Source organism: Panthera onca, chromosome B4, assembly GCF_046562875.1.
Source record: "Panthera onca isolate mPanOnc1 chromosome B4, mPanOnc1 haplotype 2, whole genome shotgun sequence".
Lineage (NCBI taxonomy): Eukaryota > Metazoa > Chordata > Mammalia > Carnivora > Felidae > Panthera > Panthera onca.
The window spans coordinates 136,080,782-136,108,774 of record NC_138345.1 but is presented as its reverse complement, the minus strand read 5'-3'; the positions used below and the strand labels follow the sequence as shown (position 1 = coordinate 136,108,774).

The 27,993-nt window shown below is 52.7% G+C and overlaps 2 protein-coding genes and 2 long non-coding RNA genes across 9 annotated transcripts in view; 3 read left to right on the top strand and 1 right to left on the bottom strand.

The window, feature by feature from the left end:
* The window catches only part of SULT4A1 (sulfotransferase family 4A member 1), a 33,462-nt gene extending 28,396 nt beyond the window's left edge, over positions 1–5,066 (top strand). Inside the window, exons 6-7 of the mRNA XM_060656126.3 lie at positions 686–824; positions 3,496–5,066. Coding sequence (XP_060512109.1) covers positions 686–824; positions 3,496–3,608 — 252 coding nt within the window. The 3' untranslated portion in view covers positions 3,609–5,066. The remainder of the gene's footprint in view (positions 1–685; positions 825–3,495) is intronic.
* A 3,291-nt stretch (positions 5,067–8,357) lies between these two features.
* Positions 8,358–10,595, top strand: LOC132695449 (uncharacterized). Its single transcript, XR_009617817.3, has 2 exons — positions 8,358–8,517; positions 9,141–10,595. It is a non-coding gene; the product is annotated as an uncharacterized LOC132695449 (long non-coding RNA).
* Positions 10,596–17,263: 6,668 nt separating this feature from the next.
* LOC132693610 (uncharacterized) lies at positions 17,264–18,679 on the bottom strand. The gene is made up of 3 exons (XR_009616895.3): positions 18,594–18,679; positions 18,235–18,384; positions 17,264–17,745 (listed from the first exon to the last, which is right to left on the bottom strand). It is a non-coding gene; the product is annotated as an uncharacterized LOC132693610 (long non-coding RNA).
* Positions 18,326–27,993, top strand: part of EFCAB6 (EF-hand calcium binding domain 6) — a 244,332-nt gene continuing 234,664 nt past the window's right edge. For 2 of the 6 annotated variants that reach the window (XM_078449363.2, XM_078449359.2), the window contains exons 1-3: positions 18,326–18,424; positions 19,607–19,798; positions 25,976–26,082. In XM_078449363.2, coding sequence (XP_078305489.2) covers positions 26,037–26,082 — 46 coding nt within the window. In that variant the 5' untranslated portion in view covers positions 18,326–18,424; positions 19,607–19,798; positions 25,976–26,036. Of the gene's footprint in view, positions 18,425–18,624; positions 18,712–19,606; positions 19,799–25,975; positions 26,083–27,993 lie in introns of those variants that run through there. The other 4 variants (XM_078449362.2, XM_078449360.2, XM_078449361.2 and 1 more) reach the window with 4 other exon arrangements.

Genomic DNA, 27,993 nt, shown 5'->3' with positions numbered 1-27,993 from the left:
CTGCCTGGTGACAGGTCAGGGTTCTGGGCGCATTTGGCCATGCACAGACTGAGACTATGCGGAGCCTTGGTATCTCCCAGGGAGACAGTGGCAGTGGTGGGGAGGGGCTCTGCGTGCCCCTCCGGAGACCCAGGCTGTGTCGCTAACAGTGTCACTGTCCAGAAGTGAGGAGCGTTGGGGCCAGAGATGGGCTTCCGTCCGTGGAGTCGAGCGTAACCGAATCTTCACTCCAAGCCAGCTCCTCCTGCCTGGCGAGGGGGGCTGGCCCTGGGGCCTGTCCGGGGGCCGTAGGTGCCACCTTGTTCTCCCAGCTGATTCCAGCTGATTGCGTGGACGGAAGGGGAAGGGGAGAGTCTGCTGGTCTGGCTCCTGGCACGGTTCTGAGCTGAGTTTTCCTGTCTTGCCGCTGTTTTCAAATGACCCCCGCGATACCAGGACCTCACGTCCGCTCCAGGTGCCCCAGACGACTGGGGTTTGAGTTCTGGCTCGGCCCCTTGAGAGCCAGGCACCCTCGGGCAGTCTCTTAACCTGGCTTTAACTTCCGGACCAGGCCAACGTCAGGTTTGTCTCGAGGACTAAGTTAGGAAGTGGGAACAGAGCACCTGGCGAGGGACCGGCCCAGAGCGCTCGGTCAGCAAAGGCGCTGCCTCTGACGGGCCCCCTGCTCTCTGCTCTTGTGTTCCAGGACCTGGTGACCATGGTGGAGCAGCTGGCCAGATTCCTGGGGTTGTCCTGCGACAAGGCGCAGCTGGAGGCCCTGAGCGAGCACTGCCACCAGCTGGTGGACCAGTGCTGCAACGCCGAGGCCCTGCCCGTGGGCCGGGGTACGCACGCGGCCCCTCCCCCCTGCCCCCCGCGTCAGCGTCCTCTGCCCTGGGCCACGTTGCTCCGGAGCCCTCTGCTCCGTGAGGGCCAGAAGGCCATCCGAAAGCCGGCTGCTGCGGATGGAGCCCCGCGGGGCCCTCCGCTGGCGTTTGCCTCGTAGCCGTGCGGGTGGCCTTTTAGGTCACGGGGAGAAGGCCGGGGTGTCCCGGGCTTTGTGGGTGGACGTTTCAGGCAGACGCCTTCCCAGACACCCCGCCCAGCAGAGCCCGGGAAGGGCTCGGGGCTGTGAAGTTTCGAAGCACGGGGCCTGCGGATGGGCCCTCCGTCCCCGCGGCGGGTGCTGGTGCCGCGCGGGCTTCTCGGAGGCCGGCGCTCGCTCCTGGCACAGAGCTGGCTCTCGGGCCTGAAGCACCTTGAGGCGGAGGACACGGTCCAGGCAGGAGCCCTCTCCGGGTCCGCCCCGGCCGCTGTCTGTCCTTCAAGGCTCATGATATTTGAAGCCACCTGACCGTGGAGAACTCGGGCGTTAAAATAAGTGCCCTGTCCCCCGGCTGGTGGCCGTGGCCGCGGCAGCCACCCTCTTGGCAGGTGTGAATTGCCGGTGACACTGGGTGCCGCGGACCTGCCTCTCGTTCCCAGCTGGGTGAATTCAGAGCGTCCGCAGGTGATGGAACGTTCCAGGGGCCGGCCCGGAAGTGCGGCTGGAGCCGGCTGTGCGTCTTGGACGCGCAGGCCTACCTGGGCTGGCGCCGCGGCGCGTCCTGCGGAGGGGCCCCTCCCGCTTTGTGCCCTTCCTCCGGACCGGGGCGGCCCGAGGCGGCCGTTCTCAAGGTCAGGCGGGGAGTGCCCTCCCGTAAAGGCAGAGCAGTCGACCGAAACCGCAGTGCCTCGCAGATTATTTCCCTGGCTGCATCTTCACAAATATTTATTATTTAAAATTTATTTGCTCTTTTTTTAGTTTTGCTTTTGCTGTGTTTTGTTATCCTTGGATGTGACCTTCTCCAGAATACCCCTTTTGGTTCGTTTGCGTGGTAACGAAGTGTCGAGAACATACTGCGTGCCCATATGCTCCTTCTGATGTGTTTGCTTTATCATTGTTTACCTTGGTTTTGCTTTATTTCAGTTCTTTGATTTTGTTTTCTTTTAGCACATTGCCTCTTTGCTCAGAAGACCTCCTTGCGTTGGTGAGAACGTAGGGCTTGAGCAGACAGCTGCGTTGCTTAAATTTGATTCATATCACAGCATATATTGCACTGTCTTGATTCCAAACCCTAAACCAGGTGGGTGACTCCTTTGATGAGCTCTCAGCTGCCTCAGCTGAGAAAAATAATCGTGGAAAAATATATTTACAGTGTGGCTGGTCTAGAAGCTTCTAATTTTGTCCCTTAGGTATCATTAGAGGGTAGCAAGAACAGCCTGTCCCGTTTGGTTTTTTTTTTTTCCTCGCCGACACTGATGTCTGATTTTGCATTACTGACGAGAAAAATCCTCGTCGTGGCAGATCTATTGGCCCAGCGTTTGCGGGCTTGCAGTTTCATACTTGAGGTCCTGCCGGGACAGGGGCTTCTGTTGTAACGGTGCTAACGAAGTCTATTTGCTAGAGACGGTCAGAGCTCCGATCTCAGAGATGCTGACGCGGAAAGGAATTCGAAATGAGCATTTCTGTCCCCCGAGGCTGTGTTACTCCAAAGCACGATGGCAGTGCCCCGGTGACGGCCTTCACGGCCCCTGGAGATGGGGGCTTAGAACCCCCCACTCCTGCCGCCCTCCCGGTCACCGTTCACATTTGACCAGACCAACCGAAGATTTTGCAGTTCACGAGGAAAGTGAGTTCAGTGGCTTCGGGGAGGCATGCATTTTGAGCTCTCTTTCCCCGAAGCCTTCATGAGTGAACGGGTAGCCCGTACCTGCTCGTTGGTCGGCGGGCTCCGTGCCCCTGCACGCCTGCCAGGAAAGGTCTTGTGTTTTGATCGAGCCCCTGCCTGAGCCGGAGCTGCAAAGAGCGGCTGGAGATCGCCCGCGACCCACGCGGGGCTGAGTGGGTGAAGCACACACTCAGCGTCTAGTTGTGAAAGTGCGTTTCCAGTGGGGTCTTCTGTTCCCTTTAAGTTCCTCCCCAAGGTTGCAAGGGCGGGCTTCTCAAAATCTTCACCCTTGACCCAGCCAGGAGGCCTCCTGCTCACCATGAAATGTTCTGTCTTTTTGGATGATTTTTTTTTTTCCTTTTTAAATTATCCACAAGCAAATGCCACCTTGGCGGAGCTGTTGAGTCGAGTGAATAATGCTGGCACAGAGGACCCAAGTCCACACGATGCCTAGAGCAGCAGATCTGCTCCCCGGAGACTGTCTGTCCTCCAGGGTGTCGTGAATCCCCCGCCCTGTGCCTGGGTGCTAGGCATCCGCCAGGGAACAGGGGCAGAGGCCTCGCTTGCGAGCCTCAGCTCTGCGTATCTGTGCCCGTGGGCCCCACCCAGCAGGGAAGGGACACCAGGATGACCAGCCTCAGGGAAACGGGTTCAGGTGGCCTGTCCTGCCCCCGCTAGGCCAAGCTCCGAAGGGTCCAGAAATAGATCTGGAACCTTCCAGAACCATTTCCAAGGCTCCCTTTGGTTCGGTATCTGGCCCGGCGGCGAGTGAATTCAGCACATTCTGCTCTCGTTTGTGTTGCAGGAAGAGTCGGGCTGTGGAAGGACATCTTCACTGTCTCCATGAACGAGAAGTTTGACTTGGTGTACAAACAGAAGATGGGGAAGTGTGACCTGACGTTTGACTTTTATTTATAATCACGGCGACGGCAAACTTGCATGCTCACAGCACCCAGACACTCTACTAGCTAAAAGTCCCGTATGCACTCATTTGTTCCTTGCTGGACGAACTCCGGAAGCAGCGTGAGGCCCGGGGGAGGGAGGGACCGGCGGAGACACCGGAGGAAGAGGGGGCCCTGCTTCCCCTCCGGAGCAGCCGTGTCGCCTTTGGGCTTTGAAGTCTCTCCGTGTCCGACCACAAGCGTTGTAAAGATGGCGGTTCTGACGGCCTGTATCATAAGTATAGAGTCTGTAACATACGCAGCTAGAACGTCTACCTTTTACAACCCCACATTATTTATTGTATTTTATAGAGCTTTTCACTTGGAAATCTAAATAAATGTCAGTAAACCAAATAGAAGTTCATTTCCGAGGGGACTCAGGAGCGAGCCACACCCAAATGGTAGGAAGATCTCAGGGTTGACTCTTTATTTTTGTAGTTCTGTTCTGTATGGCACAGCCGTTCTGTTCTCACCCGGTTTGGAGGTGACGACACAGGAGGAGTTGGGTGTGTGGGGGCCGCTGTTCCTTTCGATGAGTTCAGTGCTCTGAAACCTTCCTGAAACAAAGCAGAGACCGTCCGCTCGGCATCTGCAGGGAGGATGGCCCTCTGCCAGGGACTCCCAGCGGGTGGCCTCAGACACCCGATACAGAGGAACCCGCAGAACGTTCCTTGAGGGAACCTGCCGGGGAGGGCGGCCGACGGGCTCTCACGCGGTGACCGGAGAACCTGCCGCAGAGACCGAGCGTACGTGGAGTCTGAGTTGTCCTTCCACGAGTTCTCGTTCCCTGAGGCAGAGACCTCTTTATGCTGGCGAGCAGATGCTCCATAGTAAATTCCTCAGACTCGCTCACGGGTCAGTCTGTTCTGTGTGCACCCGAGGCTCCCGGCCACGGGAGAGCCACTTTGCGGGTCCAACGCCCTGTTTCCCTCAGACTGGTTGGCCGTCTCGCCTTTGCACCCCAGTATACCTGCGGGCGCACGGCCTTTGCACCCCAGTGTATCTGCGGGAGCACAGGTGATGTCTTCACCGCCCCACCCCTTGCTTCGTCGTCTGGCCCGCATTTGGCTGGGGAAGCGATGAGATGCGGCCAGGCCGGCCGCCAGCGTGCGTGTTCCCGCCGCGGCGGGACTGGGGTCGTCTTGGAAGTTTACGTGGCCGGCAGGCGCCCCCGGTGGTGGCTGGAGGGTCGCCACCACGTGTAAGGGTCTCTGTGCTGTGTTGCTGTCTTGGAAGAGGTGCAGACACACGCCGGCGTTTTATGCGGCGTTGCATGGTGGGCTGGGCTGCGCCTTTTCTGTGTATCTGTGAGGGAGGCTGCTTTCTGTGAAATTTCTTTTCTATTTTTCTATTTTTAGTACTGTATGGATATTACTGAGCACCACACATGATCTGTCTGTGCTTGCTTGCATCTTTAATAAAGACACGTCCCATGCCTCGTGTGAGCGCGTGCTGATGAGTGCCGAGGGGTAGCCTTCCGGGGCAGTCGCGACCGTGAGCCCCGCCGACACCCGGTCGCCGGGGTTGGCCGCCGAGGGTCTCAGACCCACGCTGGTTTGGCTCTTTCTCTCCGCTCTAGACCTTCCAGGCAGTGAATCCCCCCTCGCTATTTGTCCGGTCACCTTTGGCATTACTTACGGGCCGAAAGGAGGGCTGGGGAAAAGGAGATCCGGGAGTGTGGGGCCTGCCCGGGGAGACCCCGTGTCTCACGCGGTGCACGGCGGTGTGTTGAGACCGACCCGGCTGATCGCACTCGACCACACTCGACCGCTTTGAATTCCAGAGCCTGCTTTCCTGATTCCTGGTGGCAGGAAAATCCAGGACATCGTTTTACCTGATAAAGCTGGGGCTTTCTGGAAAGCACATTTCTTTTCAAACGGGCCCTTTCCTTTAGGACTCGGGTGGAACCTCAGAATTGATGTTGGTCTCTGAAATTACCCTGGATCCCAAGCCCCAAGTTAGTCAGTGGAGTATCCAGCCTGCTGCCCCAGAGGGTCTGCCCCCAGCCCATTTGTCAAGCACCTGAAATAAAGCAGCAAATGAAGGCAAAGTGGGCGAATCAAGCAGCAGGGTGGGGCCGTGTAATCGAAGTGCCGATTTACCAAGTGTCTCCCCATCCCTGCAGACTTGCTTTCACTTCCTTTCCTGGACTCGTTTATTCAGTAAACACTTGAGCACCTACGATGCCTCGGGCCTGCTGTAGGCGCTGGGGGTACGGCCGTGAGCACAGAAGGGCCTGGCCTGCATGGTGTTCCTCTCTGGGGAGGAGATGACGCCCCCGTCACAAAACCTGTGTGAGGTCAAGCTCGAGAGGACTCCAAGGGACCCGGTGATAGCCGAGATCAGGAGGAAGTGAGGGGACCAGGCTTGAGGCCCTCTGGGGTGGGGGGCCCAGGAGTGGGTGGGGAGGGCAGGGAGGGGGCTGGGCAGTGAGAAGAGGCTGGTGTGGCAGGAACTCAGTTTTGGAGGGTAGCCAGGAGCCAGCTCACCGAGGGCCTTACAGGTCACGGGAGTTTGGATTTTGTCCTAAGAACTAGGAAGCCACAGGAGGGTTTAATCAAAGGGACACTGACCGGTTTGCATTTTTAAAAGCCCCCTGACAGCAAATGGATTACAAGGCCTTTCTCCTGGCTGTGTGATTCACTCAGTCACAAAATGAGGGGTGGGGGACTGTTTTAAATGATCCCAAGGGCCCTTCTGACCCAATAGTTGGCTCTAAGCGTTCGTGGGCAGCGTGTGCGAGGGTCTGCACATTACCTACAGTTTCCGCCTGGTGCCCTCGGAGCTAAGACGAGGGCAAAATGATTCGAGGCACAGGTGCCGTGCAGCTTGCGACGAGGCCCCGGACGGGTGGAGGAGGTGAGAGCGGCCGGGGAAGACTGCGGACTTGACCGGACAGCTGCCGCGGGATTCCCAAACGGCAGGGTCACAGACCAACAAGATTGCGACAAGCATTTGGGGGACCAGCAGAGAGGGCTTTACTCCCAAGCAGTAGCGTTTGGCCGCAGCCCCGCGGCAGTGTGTGTGCTGGCCTGGCTCGGCACTGGGCCACCTGGGACACGCCATCTGTTTTCCCTCCACGCGCCCCCATCACTTCATCCGAGGGGGGGGCCAGGAAGGGCTTCCCAGCACAGATTCACGGGCCCTCCCATCGGAGCAGGTCAGCCACGTGACTGGTTTGACCCGGTGTCGCAATTTACACAGTGGAGACCATCTTTGTCCATGTCCCCTTCATGGCGGGGACCTAACAGGAGGCGGTGGCTTCGGACCAGGGATGGAGCATCAGCACCGCCCCCCTGGTGGCCACGCCCCCTCCACCACGCCCCTTCTCAGGCCACGGGATGGAGCATCAGCACCGCCCCCCTGGTGGCCACGCCCCCTCCGCCAGCCGACTTCGAGGTCCCTCCCTCCCTCCCTCCTGTCGCCTCAGCCCTGGGGATACAGGCCGGGCGCCCAGTGTCTGTCCTGGGGGGTCCCAAGTGTGGGACAGTTTTCCCACCACCTGAGCGGTGACTGCTGTTTGAAATGGGTGGAGGTCAGGTCCTCGGGTGCCCATCGCTCTCCTGTAGCGTTTGGTCCCAGCCCCTCCCGTGCAGCATCATTGCCCACCCTTCATCGTAGAACGAGCATTTTCAGACTGGGGTGGCACTTTCGTCCGTCAGAGGATCCAGCCTTACCCACCGACACTGACGTCTCTGACAGCCGGACCTCCCGTCCCTGACAAGCTGGCCACCTCTGGGGACAGCCGTTCCGTTGCTGGCAGTGCTGTTCAGCCACGTCCTCCGGCCCCTGCCCTGGCCTGGCCCTGCCTGCTGGGACCCCCAGCCCTGCCTTCGCCTGTGAGCATCCCCGCTGCTCCCTGGTGCCCCCTGCTTTCCTCTCTCATCCCGCCCACCTCACTGCTCTACAGCTGTCTCCCCCACCCCCCCATGGACGGTGACACCCCGAAAGCAGGGCCGTGCTGTGTCTTTCCCTAGGTTGGAATTTGACATATAATCAGCGCCTAGTAATTGCTAAGGGAGTGACATCTTTCATGGTCAGAGTGGGTTTTGCTTTTTCTGAGAGCCATCTGCCCTGTACCTTCCTGGCTGCGCCCTCAGAGGCTGTGTCTTCCCAAACAAGAACGAGGCTGGCCTCCTGACCCCGAACTACCCCACTGGGCCACTGCCCCGACCTCTATACACTTCTTTCTTTCCTGCCAACGGGCCGTGCCCTGGTTATCTGTGTTCTCCTCTTCCAGAACATCCTTCCCGACCACTCACTGGCTTCCCAAATGTCGGTGTAACTGGGGGATGGACTGTGTCTGGTGCCCATACTTCCCCTGTCCTCCCTCTGTCCCAAAGCCCGGAAACACAGGACCCCTGAGAACTGCGTCGACCCTTCGGTGGCCACGCTTCTCCCTCTTCCTTTCTCTCCTTCCTTGGTGTTTTTTGAGCATCTACTCTGTGCCCCGGTGGGGGTCCCGGAGACACACCCGATGTCAGTGCCTCTCCCCTGCAAATTTAGCACCCCACTGTTACGTCCTCGGGGGACCCTGCTCTCATTCCCACCCAGATAGATACCTACAGAGAGACGCCTGGTGGGGGATCTGAGGACCCCGGCTCTAGCTAGAGTCCTGGTTTAGTTGTGTTTGGCTGCGTGACCCAGGCGAGCCACCTGCCTTCTCTCAGCCTCAGGATCCGTCTCTCCCAAATGGATGTTTTGTCGTAAACAGTCTCTGAGGTTTCTTCTGCTTGTTCAGGGCTCAGCGAGGTTGCCTGGTACACGCAGCGGAACCCAGCCCAGTTTACACGCACGTCGCCTCGGCAAACGGGAAACAAAGGCGTGGTGCGGAGAGCTGGCGCTACGGAGAGGTGACACCAAGGACAGCAGGGGGACTGCTTAATGTAAGAGGAGGGCCGCGGGCTGGGTCTGGAACCAGGTGGGAGTAGGTAGGGCAGGGGCCAGCGGGAGGCACGGCAGGTGGGAAGAAATACAGTACGCTAGACCGGGTTGGGCACCCGGTTCCGATTCCGGGTGTCGCCGGGACCACGGGGGGAAGCCCCTTGTCACCTCCTAACGGGGAGGTCTCAGCCCGGGGGTCTCGACACTCCACCCGGCGCGAACAGTCTGTGACTCTTAGGCGGTCAAACCGCCTGTCGACTCCACCCAGGAGGAGCTGACGAGTGGGGGAGACCGTGAACTCTGAGCCAGCCATGGACTCTGCGGCAAGGGCAGAGAGAACCCGTCACGGTGCACCTGCCACACAAGCTTGGGCCCACGGGCGCCATCGCCAAGGCGCGCTGAGCCTTTGCCAAATCTACACATCAGATGACAACTTGATTCTCACGCTTGGATCCCTGTAAGCTAGTTGGCACCGGATGTCTGAGCCACAGTCCCTAAATCTGTCCCTCACCATTGACGGAAGGAGTCTGTGCTCTATTAAAAGCATTCTTCAAGCACCGGAGAATGCGAAATGTGTTTAAAATATAAAAATCAACCAGAAAATGCATTTTTCTTCTCTTCACAGTTGTCATCTTTGCATATCTCCATGGCGTTGAGCGCCAGCTGGGAACAGAAGTCCTAAAATACCCAAGCGAGGCCATCTCTGCAGAAGGAGAGACTCTCGACGGAGCCAGCAAGACTCTCTCTCTCCTCCAATTTATGCATCCTCAAAAAACTTTTAAGTGGATTGGTTGAAATCTTGTTTTCCCCCTAGTGTTCCTGTCTCTCAGTTCACCCCTTTTATACTCCATGGTATGTGTGATTTCCAGAAAAAACAAATCCCAAATACAATTAGTAGCTAGGAACCCGTCTCACTGTGCTCAAGAACGACTGGCCGTTTGGACCTCTGTGTCCACTTAGGCTGTTCCCCTCTGCCCGGATTGCCATTCCTCAACGTGGGTGACGCCGATTTAGGCTTTGAGCTCAGTACAGGTGGGGTCCTAATCCAAGGACCCCCATGTCCCTCTCCCACCACTTCCCGGGCTGCTGCTTTGCCCTCACTGGTGCCCAGTGACCATCTGCTTCTTGAGGCTGGTCATGTCTCTTCCTGGGGGTAAAGAAGTTAGCTTCCTAAGAGGTGGTCGGTCAGTGAAACCTTGATGACTGGAACGTTCCCACTGTCTGCGGAATTCAGCCGCCCCTCCACAGGTCCTTGTTCTGCAAGCACGTCATTTGTTACTTGCCGCACAGGCCCCCTCTGGCCCGGCCGTGCTGCTCAGGGGCCCTGACCTACACGCCCAATGCTCTCTTCTCCAACGGTCTCTTCTCATGGACCATTTAGCCTCATGGAAAAGCCTTTCCTGCTATTTTAAAAAATTTTTAATGTTTATTTTTCGAGAGAGAAAGAGAGAGAGAGAGAGAGAGGCACAGAGAGGCAGACGCAGAATCCGAAGCAGGCTCCAGGCTCTGAGCTGTCGGCACAGAGCCTGATGCGGGGCTCAAACTCGAACCGTGGGATCATGGCCTGAGCCAAAGTCAGATGCTTAACCGGCTGAGCCACCCAGGCGCCCCCTCCGATTTTACCAGAGACATCAGGAGGGCTGCTGGTCATGTCAGACAGACTGACTTTCAGTGGCCGGTGGCTGCCTCTGTCCGGGGTCTCTACGCCACTTGGGCCCCCCCCTCCCCAGGGGAGAAGGCCAGAAGCACCCTCAGCCTGGAGCATGGGGGACTGCTATGTCCCGTCTTCACCGTTCTCAGAAGAATTCTCAGACGGGAGCGAGCCAGGCGTTAGAGCCTTGAATTCCGAAGGAGTGATAATCCCTTGTAATCGTATATTGGTTTGCATTTGTTAAGAAAACATCTGAGTAACTTCTCAGGTTTCCTGGCCAAAGACTCCATTCACAGCCCCAAGTCGAGGGAAGGAGGGACGGTGCCCGTTCGTCTTCTCACCGCTCGGCTGAGTGCGGCGCTCCGTTCCTATCACATCATCCATACGCGCTTGTTCCCGAACGAAAGGCAAATTAAATGCTAAACAGCACTAATTACAAGCTGCCGCAAGACCCTGGCTCTTAGTGAAGAGAATTACCTGTGATTGGCGGGGGGTTGCAGGTTGCCCAGATGTATGGGACATGAAATTAGCTTCGAGCTGCTGCTTTATTCCGGAGGGTGGGCCGTTACTGTCACGGAATGTTCAGGGGGCGGGATGCGTTAAGATTCTAAGTGCCGGGGTTCTACACCGCGGAATCTCGTTCAGGAGCAAGGTAAGTGGATTTCGATCCCTGTTTCCGTGAAAGGAGACAGCCCGTAACTGAGCTCACGAGTGGATCAGCGCACCGGAGGGGAACGAAAGCAGGCAAAAAGGCTACACGGGGCCTGCACAGTCTTCACGTGCAATCCTAGAGTAGGTACGAGAATGACCCCCTGTTTACAAAGAGTAATCAATTATCTGTAGTGACAGTATCTAAAATGTAAAATTTAGGGGCGCCTGGGTGGCTCAGTCGGGTGAGCATCTGACTCTTGATTTCGGCTCAGGGCATGATCCCAGGGTCGTGGGATCGAGCCCCCATCAGGCTCTGCGCTGAGCAGAGAGCCTGCTTAAGATTTTCTCTCTCTCCCTCGGCCTCTTTCCCCGACGCATGCTCTCCCAAAAAAAAAAAGAAAGAAAGAAAGAAAGAAAGAAAGAAAGAAAGAAAGAAAGAAAGAAAAGAAAGAAAGGAAGGAAAATACAGTTTCTGGCCGGTTGTACTAAAATGAGAAGCTGTATCAGCTGTCAAGGTAAATATCAGAGAGAAAGCATCTATTTTAGTAAAGGAAAAAAAGAACCACGGTAGCTTTTCCAAAGGAGCTACTTATACCCTCATTTGTTTTTCTTTATTTATTTTTCTTTGAAGGGCAGCTCAGGTGACTCTGGTGTCCATCTCACAAGGCCGTGAAAAGGACAGTAGTCAGGGAAATCTCTCGTAGCAGATTTCCCAGGGATGTCCTCAGCCCCCATTTAGATGCATCACGTATCTATGCCCTGTGTTTGCTGTTCCCTCCTTCTTTATTAATAGACCAGGCGGAAAATAGTACTTAACTTCTTAGGGGTTAATCAGCTCCTGCTGTGTATTTCTCCTCTTGAAGGCGTAACCTCCGTTTATAACCTCATGACTGATGACTGTGAAATAATTCCAGGCTCGGTCTTCGTGCCCAGTCTCCAAGGCGTACGTCATTGTGATGAGCACTCAAAACCTGGAGGGAGGGACAGAGGATTGTTGCCACACAGCTCTCCACGATCCCAGGTTTCCTCCTGATTGCTGACGGAATGAGCTGTCTGTTGGATGTTGTAAGTGTGAAAATATTTTCGCCACAACTTCCCATGGCTTGCTTCTCCAGATTATCACGAAAGGTTTTGAGCAGCAGATTCCTGCATGGGAATGAGTAGTGGAGACTGTAGCAGTGTCTTGGGCAGGGAGCGTTATACATTTAAATGATGCTGGAAGGTATCATGGACAAGGTGATAGGTTCGGCCCTGTTGAAAGGAGACCCGCTGTAGGACATCTAAGGGAGCTGGCAGCATTCTTTGGAAGGTATGGTCAAGGAAGACCGAAAATCTCCAACAAACTCCTTGGGGCCACCATCACTTTACAGAACTCTGTGTGAACAAAGATCACACGCAATCTAAAGGATTTTATGGGCTCATCAGGACAATAAACAAATGAGGTGAATTGAGGTCTTGTTAAAAACAAAACACCTAAGTTAACTCTTTGCACGGAAGTGAAGAGTTTCCAGGAGCAGGGAAAAAGCTCTGGAGTGAAGATGCTCTTAAGAAAAAAAGGAAAAGAAAAGAGAATTATATGACAAAACCTCATGTCAGATTTTTTTTAATGTTTATTTTTGAGAGAGAGACAGAGACAGAGACAGAGTATGAGCAGGAGAGGGGCAGAGAGAGAGGGAGACAGAATCTGAAGCCGGCTCCGGGCTCTGGGCTGTCAGCACAGAGCCCCATGTGGGGCTCAAACTCACGAGCCGCGAGATCATGACCTGAGCCGAAGTCGGATGCTTAACCAACTGAGACACCCAGGTGCCCCTCGTGTCAGATTGATTTAGTCACTTAAATACATGAAAAAAAAAATCATCCTTGTATTCAAGGAAATAAGGATTTTCAGTTTCCTGATTCTTGGCTATGTTGCCCCCAATCATATGCTTCACAATTGAGTTCAGACCAGCTCACAGGACATTTATTAAGTCCCTACTAAACAGTTTGCTCACACAGCCAGCTACCCGTTTTTCACCTATAATTTTCTCTCAGAAAAGAGTGTTAACATTTACCACAATTGGTCATATGGTGAGCCAGAAAGTCAGTCTCAAACAATTTCAATAAACCAAAATCTTACCTTTGTGTTTCTTGGACCACAGTGGAATTAAGCCGGAAATCAATAACAAAAATACAGCTAGAAAATGCCCAAATGTCTCTAATTTAATATAGCTCTGTACTACCATGGGTCAACAGAGACATCGCCATGGAAATTCAAGCCAGATTTTGAATTGAATGCTAATTAAAATCTATCCTATCAGAGTTTGGAGGATGCAGGTACAGTCATGCTTAGAGGGGGATTTAGAGCCTTAAACACGACCTAGAAAAGAAACAAGGGTGAAAACCAGTGATTTAAATATTCATATCAAGATGCTAGGAAAAGGAGAGCAGCAAATTAAATCCAAAGGAAAGAAAGAAGGAAAAATAACGAGCAAAAAATCAATGACGTGATTTTCTTTGAAAAGGCTAATAAAATTGATAAACCAAAAAAAGATAAGGTATCTCTTTGGATCTGACCGTCCCAATCTGCCTGGACTGTTCAGGCTACACTGAAAGACTCATGTCTCAGGAAACCCCTCCACCCCCTGGCAAGCAAGGTGGTTGGCCACCCTAGATCCTACAGACCCTGTACTAAGGGGACGTTATAAACAACGTTATGCTAATAAGCTTGACAATTAAGATGATCTAGACAAAGTATTTGGAGAACATAAGTTGCCAAAATAGACACAAGAAGAAACAGAAAATCTGAATAGTCTTATAAGTAACATAGAACTTAAACCAATTATTAAAAACCTCACGAAGAAAACTCTAGGGCAAAATACCTTCGCCAGTGAATTTCCCCCAACATTGAAGCCAAACGCAAATATCACATGAGCTTTGAGAGAGCCGGGAAAGTGGAAGCACTTTCCAACTTACTCCGAGGCCAGTATAACCTCAGTATTAAAATCTGGCCAGAGCATCACAGAGAAAGGGAAGTCGCTGGTCACTGCCTCTCATGACAATGACCAAAGACTGGCAAACTAGTTTTTGCAAAGGGCCAGAGAGTCAACGTGTGTGCCACACGGCCTGTGCTTCACCGGCTACACTCCGCACCGTAGAGCAGAAGTAGCCCCCGGGTGGCGCGTAAATGAATGTGTGTGTGGCCGTGAACCCAATAAAACTTGGGGTGTCAAATAGACAAACATCCTAAATAAACATTAGCCAATTTAATCCAGTGATACATAAAATAGTAAAGAGTTGCCCCTGGAATTCAAAGAAATTTCAACATGAAAAATTCATCACATTAGGGTCACCTGGGTGGCTCAGTCGGCTAAGTATCTGACTCCAGCTCGGGTCATGATCCCACAGTTTGTGGGTTCAAGCCCCGTGTGGAGCTCTGTGCTGACAGCTTGAAGCCTGGAGCCTGCTTTGGATTCTGTGTCTCTTTCACCCTCTGCCCCTCCCCTGCTCATGCTCTCTCTCTCTCTCTCTCTCTCTCTCTCTCAAAAATAAACATTAAAAAAATTTAAAGAGAATGAAAAATTCATCACATTAACAGAATAAGGGAGAAAAACCATAGGATCGTTTCAGTAAGTGTAAAGTTTGGCAAAACTCAACACCTGTTTAAAATAAAAATTCTCCGTGAACTAGGACGAGGAGGAGACTTTTAAAATCCGATCTTAATCTACAAACAAAACCCCAAAGCAAAGAGCACGTTCCGTGGGGAAACACTGAAAGCATGGTAACCAGACAAAGCTGCCTGCAATCACCACTCCTATTCATCACTATGCTGGAGAGCCTAGTCAGGACCATCCATCAAGAAAACAAATCTAGGGGCGCCTGGCTGGCTCAGTCGGTTAAGCATCCGACTTCGGCTCAGGTCATGATCTCGCGGTTTGTGAGTTCGAGCTCTGCGTCGGGCTCTGCGCTGACAGCTCAGAGCCTGGAGGCTGCTTCAGATTCTGTGTCTCCCTCTCTCTCTGCCCCTTCTCTGCTCATGCTCTGTCTCTCTGTCTCAAAAATAAATAAAACATTAAAAAAATAAAAAAAAAGAAATCTAAAATACAAGGATGAGAGAAGAAAAAATAAAACTCATTTGCAGGTCACACACACAAGATTGTGCAAGTTAAAAATACCAAAGATGCTTAGTATTAACTGGAACTGATCCAGGAGAGTCACTGGCTATAAAGTCAGCATACAGAGCGGCAACGATCTTCCTATATATGAACAATACACAATGAGAAAGGGAATTCAAAAAAATCAATACACTTCAGCACAGTTACAGACTTCTGTGCGTGAAAAGACCCTATCGAGAGAATGAAAAGAAAACCCACAGAATGGGAGAAAATGTTTGCAAATGACACAGCTGATAAGGGTTTAATATCCAGAACACGTAACTCCCAGGACTCAATGAAAAGACAACCTCATTAAGAATAGGTAAAGGACTTGGATAAATATTTCTACAAAGAAGACCTACAAATGGCCAATGAGCATGTGAAAAGATGGTCAACATCACTGGTCGTTAGGGAAATGCAAGTCAAAAGCACAGCGAGATACTGCCTCAGGCTATTAAGGATGGCTGTCATCGTAATAAAACCAAACCCCCAAACCAGAAAATGACAAATGTTGGTGAGGATGTGGAGAAACCGTAATCCTTGTGCACTGCTGATGGGAATGTAAAATGCTGTAGCCATTGTGGAAAAAATTTCGTGATTCCTGTAAAAGTTAAACTGAGAATTGCCACGTAACCCAGTAATTCCACTCCGAGAAATACACCCCTAAAAATTGAAAAGACGGACTCAGAGACTCGTATGCCAATGTTCATAGCAGCATTATTGACTGTAGCCAAAAGAAACAAGTTGATAGTGCCCATCAACAGATGAATGGTCAGACATGTTTTTTTTTTTCCGTTTTAAAAATTTTTCTGTTTCCTGATGCTTTGCCATCTCGGGGCCTTGCTCACACTGGAGTGACTGTCCCTCCCAAGGTTAGCCAATTTCTACAGATAGTAAAGATCTTGCCAAAATTACTCCAAGTAGTCAATGTTAAGCCTGCTGACCCTGCCTTGCCTTTCCCTTGGGAACCACAGGAAAGGCTCTGTCTACATTTTGTCCTCATTAGGCGGGGTTGTGCTGGTGAGGCTGTGACAATGGATGAGTGAGATCACAGCGTACATATTCTGGCAATGGAACCAAGAAGACTTTGCTGAAGGACTAGATGTGGTGGGGTGGGGGGGGGGGGTGGTGAGGCAATGATCTTGCCGAGGGAAGACAAGGTTTCCTGCTTTGAGTGGTGCCATTTACTGACGTTGGCCAGAGTCAGGGAGGTCAGAGGACCAAGGGCTGTGTGGACGGCTGAAGTCAGAGGAGTCTCTGATTCATACCAGTGGAGGGGTCGCAGCTGGGGATAAGTGTGAGAGCACCACCTAGGTCAGAGCCAGAGGGGGAAAAATCACGAGTGGGGCCTGAGAACTGAGTAGTTGGTGGTTTAGGACGAAACTAGGGTTGTATGGCTTCAGAGGAACAGTAAGTGTTTCAGGTAGAAAGGTGATCCACTGGGCTGAATGCTCCTGAGAGGTGGAGGGAGGCAAAGTCGGGGACAGATGAAATATTCATGAAAATTGACCAGGTACCAGGGAGTCATGGAGCTATGCCTCTGGGAAAACTGATCGAGAGTGAATAGTAACTGAGAGACCCGTGTGGACAGATAATTCTGCAGAGAGTTGGGGTAGAAGCTAGAAGATAATTTTTTTTTTTTTTTTAAGATGTCAGATACTGGAGCATATTTTATGAGGGAAGGAGGTCGGGGGCGGGGAGGGAGGAAGGGAGGGAGGAGGAATGAGACGGCTGGCCTTTATGGGAGAGGCAATGACCTAAGCCCTTTTGCTCTCAGGACCAAACCTTTTGGCCTCAGATCTATTTACACTCTTAAAAGAATTGAAGACCCCAAAGTGCTTTGGTTTTTGTGAGTTCTATCAATATTTACCACATCAGAAACAAAACAGATACAAATTTTGAATTTTGTTTACCAATTCATTTAAAACAGCAAGAAACCCATTACGTATGAACTTTTTTTAATGAAAAATTATCATGCTTTCCGAAACAAAGTGTGTGAAAAGAGAGGCAGTTTTATATTTTTGCAAATCTCTTTAATGTCTGACTTAAGAGAAGACAGCTGGAATCTCCCATCTCCGTCTGCATTCAATCTGTTGCAGTGTCACACATCGTGTAGCTTCTAGAAAACCCTACTGCACCCCTCAAGAGAAAGTAAGAGTGAAAAGGCGAATCCCATCTTCGTATTACTATGGGAACAGTTTGGACGATTATGGACTCCCTGAAAGGGTCTCAGGACCACCAGCGGTTCCCAGGGCACATTCTGGAGCACTGGCTGACCTAAGCAATGAAGTCTCTGAGAAGGCCATTGGGGGGTGGGGGTGGGGGTGGGGGTGGGGGTGGGGGTGGGTGGGATTGAGGACATACGTCGAGAGGCTGGAGGAAGAGCAGCCTCTCTTTGGAAGAAGAGCAGAAGAGATGGGCGTCTAAGAGGCTGCGAGACTACAGTGTGCTCCAGTCGTTTGGAGTCGACGGGACTGGAGGTGAGGCCAGGTGCCGGGGATGGGGAGGGAGGGTGCGGGAGGTCTGAGCGAGAGAAGATGGCAGTGCCCCTCGGTGAGAAGGAAGACCAGCTTCCCCGCGATGTGCAGTCAGGTTGCCCAGCGTGACAGCAGACGATCGCTTCGCCGCCGCCGCCAGAAATGGGTGCAGGGGGCTCCTCAGCAAGGCTGCCCCTCTGGTCCCTTCTCCCCGACAACGGAGAGCAGGGCCTGGCCTGCCTTGGTTCTAACTCCGGTTCTGCCATAGACCAGCTGCGTGTCCCGGGACAGAAGACCCCGCTCTGAGCCTCGGCTTCGTATCTGCAAACTGGAAATAATCAGGGGGACCGTGCAGGTGACACGGCCCCGGGGCGGAGAATGCGGAGGGAGGGGCAAGCTGGTCCCGCCTCCTCGCGGCTCTCGGGCTCCTGGGGGCCCGCAGGGCGCAACCACGCATGCGCGCTGCCTTTGGGCAAGGCCGCAGCACGTGCTTGGGGCCGCGCTCCGACGCTCCTCCCTCCGTCGTGACCCAGGCCCCGCGCGGCTACGCTGCGCTCTTCCAGGCACGGGAGTCTGCCTCTCGTGTGGGGCCGGGCTTCTCTCCGGCCACGCGCTTCGAAGCGGTTCCGAGGGACCAGTCCGATCGCCAGCTCGCGCGAAGGCCACGTCGCAGAAACCCTCTTCCCTGACGCAGAAACCCTCGCCCCGGCGCTCCGCGGGTTCCCGCGCCCAGAAGCCTCAGGCTTCCGGCGGAAGTTCCTCCCGCGGGGGCGGAGCACCGGGCAGATCTGGTCACGCCCCTCCACTTACCGGCTTAGCCAATCGGAGCTGCTCTCCTTGTCGGGTGCGCAGACTCATATTCCAATCAACGAGTGTCGCCGTTGCTCGGGCAACAGCGTCCTAGAGCCGGCGGGTGGGCTGGGCTTCTGTGGCCGAGCGGCCTGGGGTCCCCGCGCCCTGCTGTGGCCCCGCGAGGCGGAGAATCGAGAAGGGGGCTCGGGTAAGGCGGCGCGGCCACGGCGTCCGGACCCCGCGCGCGAGCGGAGGGCGAGAGGAGGGCCGGGGCGGGCGGCTCCGAGGGTCCCACAGCCCTGAGACGGCTGCTGCCCGCCTCCGAGACGCCTAGCCTCCCTCCCGCAAACGTGACCTTGGGCTGGTGACTCGCTTACCCCGTTCGGCACGTGTGTCAGCCGCCGTCGCCGGCCCTGGCGCTACGGCGGTGACTAGCGCGGTCCTCTCCCCGTGGGCTGACGTCATATTTGGGGAAGACGGACCACCACGCGGAAGGTAGTGACATCTTCCCCCACCCCGGATGTGTGTGGGTCACACGGGAAGTGTGTGGCCTTCGGTCACTCCGGCTTACAGAATGTTTCGTGTCCCTATGTCATTTGTCCGCACAGCGCTCTTGAGTGTCATTGCCTGCCCCCTGTAGAGGGCGACTTGGACCCTGTGCCGCGAAGGGGATTGTCCAGACTTCGCACAACTAGGAAGTCGCGGAGCCCGAACTCAAAGCCAGCACTTGCCTCATGTTAAAAAACAAACAAACAAAAAACCCCCCAACTCTTTCTAGAACATTCTTTTTCCCCCTTACACCGCCCACAGTTATCCCTGCCTCCCTCAGGAATTTTGTCCGGAAAGCACTTTGTGAAACGTCCTGTTGCAAAGAGCACGTTTAAGGTCACCGTCTGGGGCGCCCCGATCCTTTCCTTCTCCGTCTCCCGTTTCCTTCCCTCCTAAAAGTCTTTGCCTCGCAGAATGCCTTGCCCGTTAAGAGGACTCTTACTTGTCTTTCAAAAGAGTAATTTACTAATTTAATAATGTTTCTCGAGTCCTGTGTGCCCCTAAATGGGTGGGCTTTCAGAAATGCTGTAGGTAAACTCCACTTTCACACACCGCCGTCCCTTCATCGCTTTCTTTCATCCGTCGTCGTCCATTCAACAAACGTTTACTTGGCTAAGTTGGGGGACGGGGGTGCAGCGTTCGAAAGTGAATCAGGCATGAGCCCGTGGGTTATCTGCCAGCATATTTGCCTCCCGCTCAAGCTCACTGCAATCCCCTTGAGGGCAAGGGTGTTATTTTCGCCGTGCTCTCCCTTTCCTCTCCTTTTGGTGCTTGCAGAAATTGGCCAAGAAATGCTCACTCGAGACTTTAAATTTGCTCCCCTTCCCCCGCCCTTTTCCAGCCACCCACCGCTTCCCCGAGCGCAGAGATGTCCACAGCGCCCACGCTGTGACCCCGACAAGCCGACGGGCACGCGGAGACAGAACCAGCTGCAGGAAGATGTTTCGAGGTCGGGTGCCCACCCAGCGCGGGACGCCACTGGGAGGCCCCTGGCTGTTGACAAGACAATTGCTTTAAGAAAGCTTCTCTCCAGGTGTGTATGAGAGCGAACGTTTAAGGTCGGTGGTCGCGGGGGGTCACCGGAGGTCCTCCTGGACGGCCCCGTCGCCTGCCAGGACCGTAAAGTCAGCTGCATAACGTGCATGGGAAAACGTGAGACAAACTAACGGTTGGTTGGCTGCTTTCTTCCTTTAAATACCAGGAGCGAGCCGGCCTTTCTGTGAAGTATATTTAAATGTAGGCTCATAGAGGTGGGATTCTTGTAATTTTTCCTTTTTTAAAAAAAAATGTTTTTTAATGTTTGTATTTATTTTTGAGACATAGCGAGAGGGAGCATTGAGCAGGGGAGGGGCAGAGAGAGAGAGAGAGAGAGAGAGAGAGGGAGACTCAGAATGCGAGGCAGGCTCCGGGTTCTGAGCTGTCAGCACAGAGCCCGACGCGGGGCTCGAACTCACGAACTGCGAGATCTTGACCTGAGCTGAAGTTGGGCGCTCAACCGACCGAGCCATCCAGGCGCCCATGTAATTTTTCAGTATTAATTCACCTTCAACAAGATACTATCCAGGATATGCATGTCGTTGGGAAGGGGAGCTGTAAAGAAAAGGGATCTGTTTGAGCAAAGTCTGGCATTAGAGACAACATATAAATATGTTATTTTCTCAGGTCTAAAGAGCTTCTTTTTCCACCTTTTTTCTGTTTTTTCTCTTGGTTTTGACCTTTTACTGCTCTCTTTTTTGCTTTGTTGCGGGTGCTACTGTTATTATTTTTTCTCTCTCCATTTATTAGCAGTTTTACGCCTTCTTCTTTCTTTTTTTTTAAAGTTTATTTATTTTTGAGAGTAGGGAGGGGGCAGAGAGATAGAATCTCAAGCAGGTTCCATGCTGTCAGCGCAGAGCCGGATGCAGGGCTCCATCCCAGGAACCGTGAGATCTTGACCTGAAACGAAATCAAGAGTCAGATGCTTCGCCAACTGAGCCACCCAGGCGTCCCTGCACTTTTATGACTTCTCCTACTACTGGCCCTAAAGTGCTGGTACTCCTGGCTAATACTTATTGAGCACTTACTGTGTTCCAGGCACAGCCTGGGGGCCTCACACCCATTTTTAAATTTAGTTCTTACCACCTGCTTACAAAAGGGCACGGTTAACTTTTCCCATTTTATGGATAAAGCAATAGGAACTCAGAGAAGTTAAGGGCCTTCCAAGCACATAAATGGTGGAGTGTGCCTTCTACTCCAGGGTTGCCTGACGGTAGGACCTGTGTGTTCCTGACCAGTGCTCTAGCCCTCAAATATTTATATACTCCGTAAATTCCCTAAGGCTTTGAGATGATTTGTAAGAATACATGTGATACGGTAAACTAAAAACACGTGAGTCAGGATCATGAAGAATACAAATAGAATAGTAAAGTAACATCTGGAGGAGAGAAAATACTCCGATTGTCCGTACTGGTTAATACAGTTGGGCTGCGGATTTAGTCGTGAACTTCTCGTCGACTCAAGAAAAAAGAGAATTAAAAAAAAAAGAGAAGTTGAATTCATTTTGGCCAAAGAAAACATTTTCATTCCTCTGGAAAACTAAAGCTTTTCTAACATGTAGGTCTTCGTCGTAAAACCTGGGCAGGGCTCGATTGCGACCAGATGGTTCAGGTGCAGGCCCGGGGTCCTAACCAGCTAGGGAGAGAGTAGGGACTCTCACATGTGAAGGGATATTTGGAATGAAAGTACTCTGAACGGTAACAGTTTCCAGTAACACCTTCCGAATGTCCCCCCGCCCTCCCCCCGCTCCGGGACTTTGTAAACGCTGCTGTCCTGTCCCCTGGGATGGTTCCAGTCTTTGTTTGCTCTTAACAGTTATTCATTGAGCCCCTGCCGTATGCCAGGGCCTGTCTAGGCATCGAGGACCCCGCGGTGATGGTCATGTCACCACCCTGAAACCTTTGGTGCCTGCACCCTGTCACTGTCTACTGGGTTTTTTTTCTGGACTGACTTCGGTTTACCCTCCTTTCGTGGTTTTATAAAACCCCGAGAAGACACTCAGCACCTTACGCTGTAACTGTCTACGTCTTCTGCCCTGTGCTGTCTCTGATTCAGGTTGCTGTACGTTTCCAAGACCTAAAAATAATAGCAGCTGCCAAATAGGGAACACAACCTACTGTGTGTCAGGTGCTTTAGATACGTTTCCCGTGACACTTCCACAGCTTGTAGAGTGGCGACATTTGAGCATTGTTGGTTCACCTGCCTTTTAAGAAGCTGGTGAAAGTAACATATCCCCTAGAAAAATCATCTCATAACACTTTCACGTTTAATCTCTGAGGGTTTGAAGAGCTACCAAAGCACACAGGTGGACCGCTTCCCTAGATCCTAGGTTAAGAATACCTGCTTTAAAGGGGCACCTGGGTGGCTCAGGCAGTTAAGTGTCCTACTTTAGCTCAGGTCATGATCTCGCAGTTCGTGGGTTCGAGCCCCGCGTCGGACTCTGTGCTGACAGCTCAGAGCCTAGAGCCTGCTTCAAATCCTCTGCCCCTCCCCTGCTCGTTCTCCCCCTCTCTCAAAAATAAAGAAACATTAAAAACTTCGGAGAAAAAAGAATATTTCCTTTCAAGAGATGTGTGACTTCCATTTTTCAGAGGAGGAAACCGGGTCAGGAGGAGGTTAATTAACTTGCAAGTTGGACGGTGGGTCGTGGAACGACCTTGACCCTAAGTGCTCTCGACTCTAAACTCTTTGTTTTTCCCATTGCCCAAAAGTATAGACGCTCAGTAAATAACTGAGTGTGTGGAAGGCTAAAAAGGGAACTTTCTAGGGCATGTGTTCCAAAATATAATAAACCATCCATATGATAATCAGATTAGACAAGAAGATTTTTCTCAAGTATTCGGATTTGACTGCCAAAATCTTTTGTGTTGCTTGCAACTTTTTCCAAGTGACAATCTCCTCCTCCCGCCGCCTCTCCTCCCCGTGGTACCAGTTCCAACAGTTTTTGCCTCTGATGCCATTTCTGTTTGGCTGTGCACATTTCTTACTCTTGTGTTGAATTATGTTTTCTTCGGGTGCCAAGGCAGATGGATGGCACTTTTGTTATGATTCAGATATAAATAGCATCTGTTGAAAACTGGACATTAATACTTGTCTGGCAAATAAACACACGCATCAGTGAAACCGCCCTCTGGTTGTGTGTGCCAGCGGTCAGGAGTGTATTCGATGGCCCGTCACTTGGTGCTTGTGTGGGCGCATTGGTCTCGCAGTGCATGTTAATCTCCACCTCACCGAGTCCTGAAGTCATTCATTAATGCCTCAGAGCTCTCTGTTGAGAGCCCAAACTGAGGGTGGCGTGGAGCCAGAGGCGACCTACACAGGCCTCATCAGAGCGCCGTGCTCAGACTCAGGGAGGGCCCTGTTCAGCTTTCAGAATCAAGGGTCAAATTAGCTTAGCTTTCTTGCCCTCGCGGCCCTAGGCGTCCACCGCGGTCCATCGCGAACGAAGCTCACCGTGTACCAGGCTGCGTGGTAGGCGTCTGGGTGTCAAGCCGGGAGGTTGGCCGATCCCGCCACTGGGGAGGCTCACTAGCCGGCAGGGGCCACAGGTAAGCAGCCAACAGAAGATCCCCGAAGCAGAGGATTAGAGTGAACATAGAGTTAGGGCTAGAGTGATGGCCCGGGAGGCGATAATACTTTATAGTTTTGGTCCCATCTGGCCCCACAGCAAAGGAATGGAATTATGATGACTTTGACCTTTGTGTCCTTTTCTTTATGTTTATTTCAAGTTTATTTATGTATTTTGAGAGAGAGACAGAGATCACGAGTGGGGGAGAGGCAGAGAGAGAGAGAGAGAGGGAGAGAGAGAATCCTAAGTAGTCTCTATGCTGCCAGTGCCGAGCCCGACGCGGGGCTCAAGTCCGTGAACCGTGAGACCATGACCTGAGCCGAAGTCAAGAGTCTGACACTTAACTGACTGAGCCACCCAGCGCCCCTGTCCTTGAGTAAATAAAACAATTGGTAAAACAAAACTGTGAGACCAGATTCTCCGTAAAAGCACGAGTAGTTTTGTTTAAGGAAGACAGGAAGGAAGGCCTCACGAAGGAGGGGCTGCACCCTCAATCTTGAAAGATGAATCGCAGCGTGCAGGCAGGAGAGGTGGAAGGAAATCCTAGCAAAAGCATGAACCAGAACTCAGAGGTGAGGAACGACACGGCGCGTTCCGAGTGCTGCCTGATGATGCCGCCCGCGTAGAGCGCTGGGATCTGCTGGTCGCGGGGGGCCAGCTTATTAATGATGGGAATGATCCTGTCCCCACAGTTAGGAGTTTGGTTTCAGCTCAGATAACCCTGGAGAAGTAGTGTAGGTTTTTTTTTTTTTTTTCTTTTTTGAACTTCATAATTTTAGACTCACAAATCTGTTACAGAATCAGTACGGAGAGTTCCTCTGTGCACCCCGGTGCCCCCCTAACCCGCCGCACCGTGATAACACCTTACCAAGTAGTCGTAGTACAGTGATCAAAATCAGGATAACGCCATTGGGACTGTACTAGTGACTAAACTATGGGTTGGTATTCGGGTCTCGCTAGTTTGACGTGTTTTCTCTCGGTACGTAGTTCTATGAGATTCTAACACATGTATAGTTTCACATTGTACATTTTTAAGCCAGAGAGCCACACAACTATATCAGTGCACTAGAGAGAGAAATCCTGGCAACAGAGGAGACGGGTTGGAGGGAGAAGGTGGGATCTGGAAGTGATGTGCGGGGCTATTTCTGTAACCCAGATGAGCGAGGATGAATGGAGCAGTGATGGAGGGATGGAATGGGGCAAGGAAAAGACTGAAGAGTGTTTTGCAAGTAAACTTGACCATCCTCGCCAGCAGCTCAGAAAGAGAGCTGGAGGCCAGAGTCAAAGGCAGGGATTTCTGCCGTAACTTACCAAGGTTCAGGAGTGGAAGCAAATTCATGTGTTCACTCAGTGAATCTGAACACCCCTGACCGCTAGTCCCTAGACCGGGACCTGAGGCTGTACCGATCACACAAATTAACCCGGCCCTTGCTTTTTTTGGAACTTAAAGTCTACGAGACAAGCATTAACTGAGTACTCATGACAAACTGGGCTAAGGGCTGTGAAGGACAACAGAGGTCGTGCGTGTGTGTAAGGGGGGTGTGGCCTAGTGTGGGGGTGCCAAGGAAGACTGCATCTGTGGCCTTGGTCTTGGGCAGCAGCGGCCCCTGGGAACTTTCCAGTGAGGTGAATTCTCCGGCCCCACCCTCCCCAGGATCTAGATCTGGGATCAGGATCTGGAGCTGGCGCCCGGCGATCGGTTCCTAACAAGCCCTCCAAGCGGTTCTGACGGTCACTGGAGTTTGAGAACCACTGATCTTTGGGAGGAGGAGGAGAGCATTAGGCAGACCCTAGTGCGAAGGGCGAGTGGTCTAGGTGGGGGGCTATGGCTCTGAAAACAGAGCTTCCATGCAGGATAGGCCACATCACACAGACGGCCAAAGGCTTCTGTGGCTGAGGCTCGAGGAACTGAGGAGAGGGAGACCGATGGAGGAGCAGGCAAGGGCTGTCCCACGGGGCCTTGCGACGCCATTGAGGGCTTTGGTTTTAATCCTAAGGACAACAGGAGACAGTTGCAGCTCTGTCGTTTTTGTTTCTTTAAGTTTTATTTTAAGAGAGGGAGAGAGAGAGCGAGCGAGCGAGCATGAGCGGGGGAGGGCAGAGAGAGAGAATCCCAAGAAGGCTGTGTACTGTCAGTGCAGAGCCCGATGCCGGGCTTGAGCCCATGAACCGTGAGGTCACGGGCTGATCCGAAACCAAGAGTCGAATGCTTGACCAGCTGAGCCACCCCAGCACCCCGGAAGCAGTTGGGAGTTTTTCCAGCAAGGAGGAAACACGAGGATGTCGGCACTTTAAAATGTTTATTCTGGCTGCTGTGAGGAAACTAGAGGGTGTGTGATTGTGGTGCGTGTGGGGCGTGTGTGTGATCTGGACACAGGCAGGTTAGCGATGCGCCTACAGGGCTGACATAGCTCCCCCGGGAAGCCTACAGTTTAGTATGAATTCACGCGGAGGACCTGCCTGAGGCTCTTGACACGATTCTCCAGTAACCTGCAAAATCAGCTGATGATTTTACGGGCCCACAGGCTCCACTCTTGTGGCTCGATAAGCTAAACGAGAAAATCTGCCTGCCAATCTGCGCTAACTCCTTGCTCTCGAATTTTTCAGAATCCACAGTTTCCGAAGTAGTTAATTTCGAAGGAAATGAGACGAAATAGCCCCCAGACGAATGTTGCCACGGTCAACAGCACCAAGTCCTGCGGTACCAAGGCCAGGTGAGACGCTGCTCGGGCGTGTGGCTCAAGTTCACAGTACCGTGCCGGGCGTAAGGCCTCGAGAGAAGGGTGCTTTACTGGCTGTTAATGATACCGTTATCAGTCCCGTCTGGTTGGGGCCAGTCATTCATGCAGCAGGCACATACCAAATGCTGACTTTTGTGCCGAAATTGTCTAGGGACTCGCATATTTGTCATATCAGCAAGTATCAGCTTATTCATTTTATTTAAAAAAAAAATTTTAATGTTTATTTATTTTTGAGAGACAGAGACAGAGCATGAGCAGGCAAGGGGCAGAGAGAGAGGGAGACGCAGAATCGGAAGCAGGCTCCGGGCTCTGAGCTGTCAAAACGGAGCCCGACACGGGGCTCGAACTCACAAACCACAAGATCGTGACCTGAGCCCAAGTCGGATGCTCAACCGACCGAGCCACCGGGCGCCCCTCAGCTTATGCGTTTTAAAGCTGAAGGCCGTTAATTTGGTGCTCAACACGACTACAAATATTTGACGAGTCTGAGGCCATCGGAAAACCATGGAGCACCATGGAGCCTGCCTTGCCACGGGGGCCGTGGGTGCAGGTTTGCTGGTGGCCACGCGCTCGGTTTCCCCCATAGGTGGCGGCAGAAGCAAAACTTTCCCTTGCCGAGAGCTCAAGCGGGAAACCGGCGCGGCGGGCCTTTGCCAGCATCTGAGGACTTGCTTGGGCCCGGCAGCACTATAAAAATAGGATATGTTAACCGCTCCTTCTCTGCTCCCGGGAGCTGGAGGAGAGAGCGTACTAGTTTCCAGCTCATGCATTCGAAAAGGCTGCCAGCGAAACAGGTTTTGAGCTGGGAACAGCTGTTTGACAGCCAGCGAGCGGGCAGGTCTTCTGACACAACTTGGCTGTGGCCTGTTGCCGTAGCTGTGTCGTCGCGTTAGGCGTTGGGGAGTCTGAGAACGGTCATTAGGTGAGAGTGGATTTCTGAGCCACCGTCTGAAATGAGATTTTGGGGCTCGCGATCGAGAAAGCACATTACAAACAAAATGGTGTAAGCTTTTTCTTTAGATCTGTGTTCAGGAGCAGCAAGGCATTCGTGCTGATAGAAGTTACCACACAACCACAGCACTCGGTTCAGTTAAACTCAACATGCGTTGTTTTTTGGACACCGGAATCGGACGTGGCCCCTGCTGTCATGAAGTTAAGAGCCTAGCAGGGAAGGGAGACGCGGAACAGTCATAAGGGTCTTGGGGGTTAATTGAGACCTTTTTGACCCTGGTCACCAGTGCTCGGGGAAGGGCCCAGAGTGAGAAATCATGGGTGATACTGAAACTGCTGTGTTGGGTGGTGGGAAAGAGGGTGACGACCCTAAACGGGACCCAGAAGTGGGAAGAGGTGCGTGTGTGTGCGTGCATGCGTGTGAGTGTGCAAGTGTGTGCGTGCCAGTATGTGTTGGGAGGAGAGTGCCGTTGAATGACAGGGCTGTGAAAATCCTTCACTCATTAATTTGAGAAACACTTCTGGAACCACAGTCATGTGTTGGGTACTCCGGGGCTGGGAGTTCAGTGGTGTAGAAGTTCTGTTTTATTTCATGGAGCCTATAACGGAGGTTGTCATTTCTCAAATGCAAGCGTGACTCCCGGCCGCGGTGAGTGCGGCGCAGGGGAAGGACGGGCTTTGACGAGAGGGTGTGGAGGACGATGCCGATGGGGTAATCAGGGAAACCCCTCCCAGGAGGTGACAGTCACACCCATATCTGCGGGTGACAGGAGTTGGCTGGGTGGGGAGAGGGACCCCCAGGCCATGGGAGGCCAGGAGGGGCGAGGGAGGGGGTCGGAGCTAGGTCACGGGCTGCCTGGGGGGGCCCTGGTAGGCATGTTCTTTCTAACAGGCTGCGAGACATTTGTTAAAGAACATTTAAAATAAAAAAGA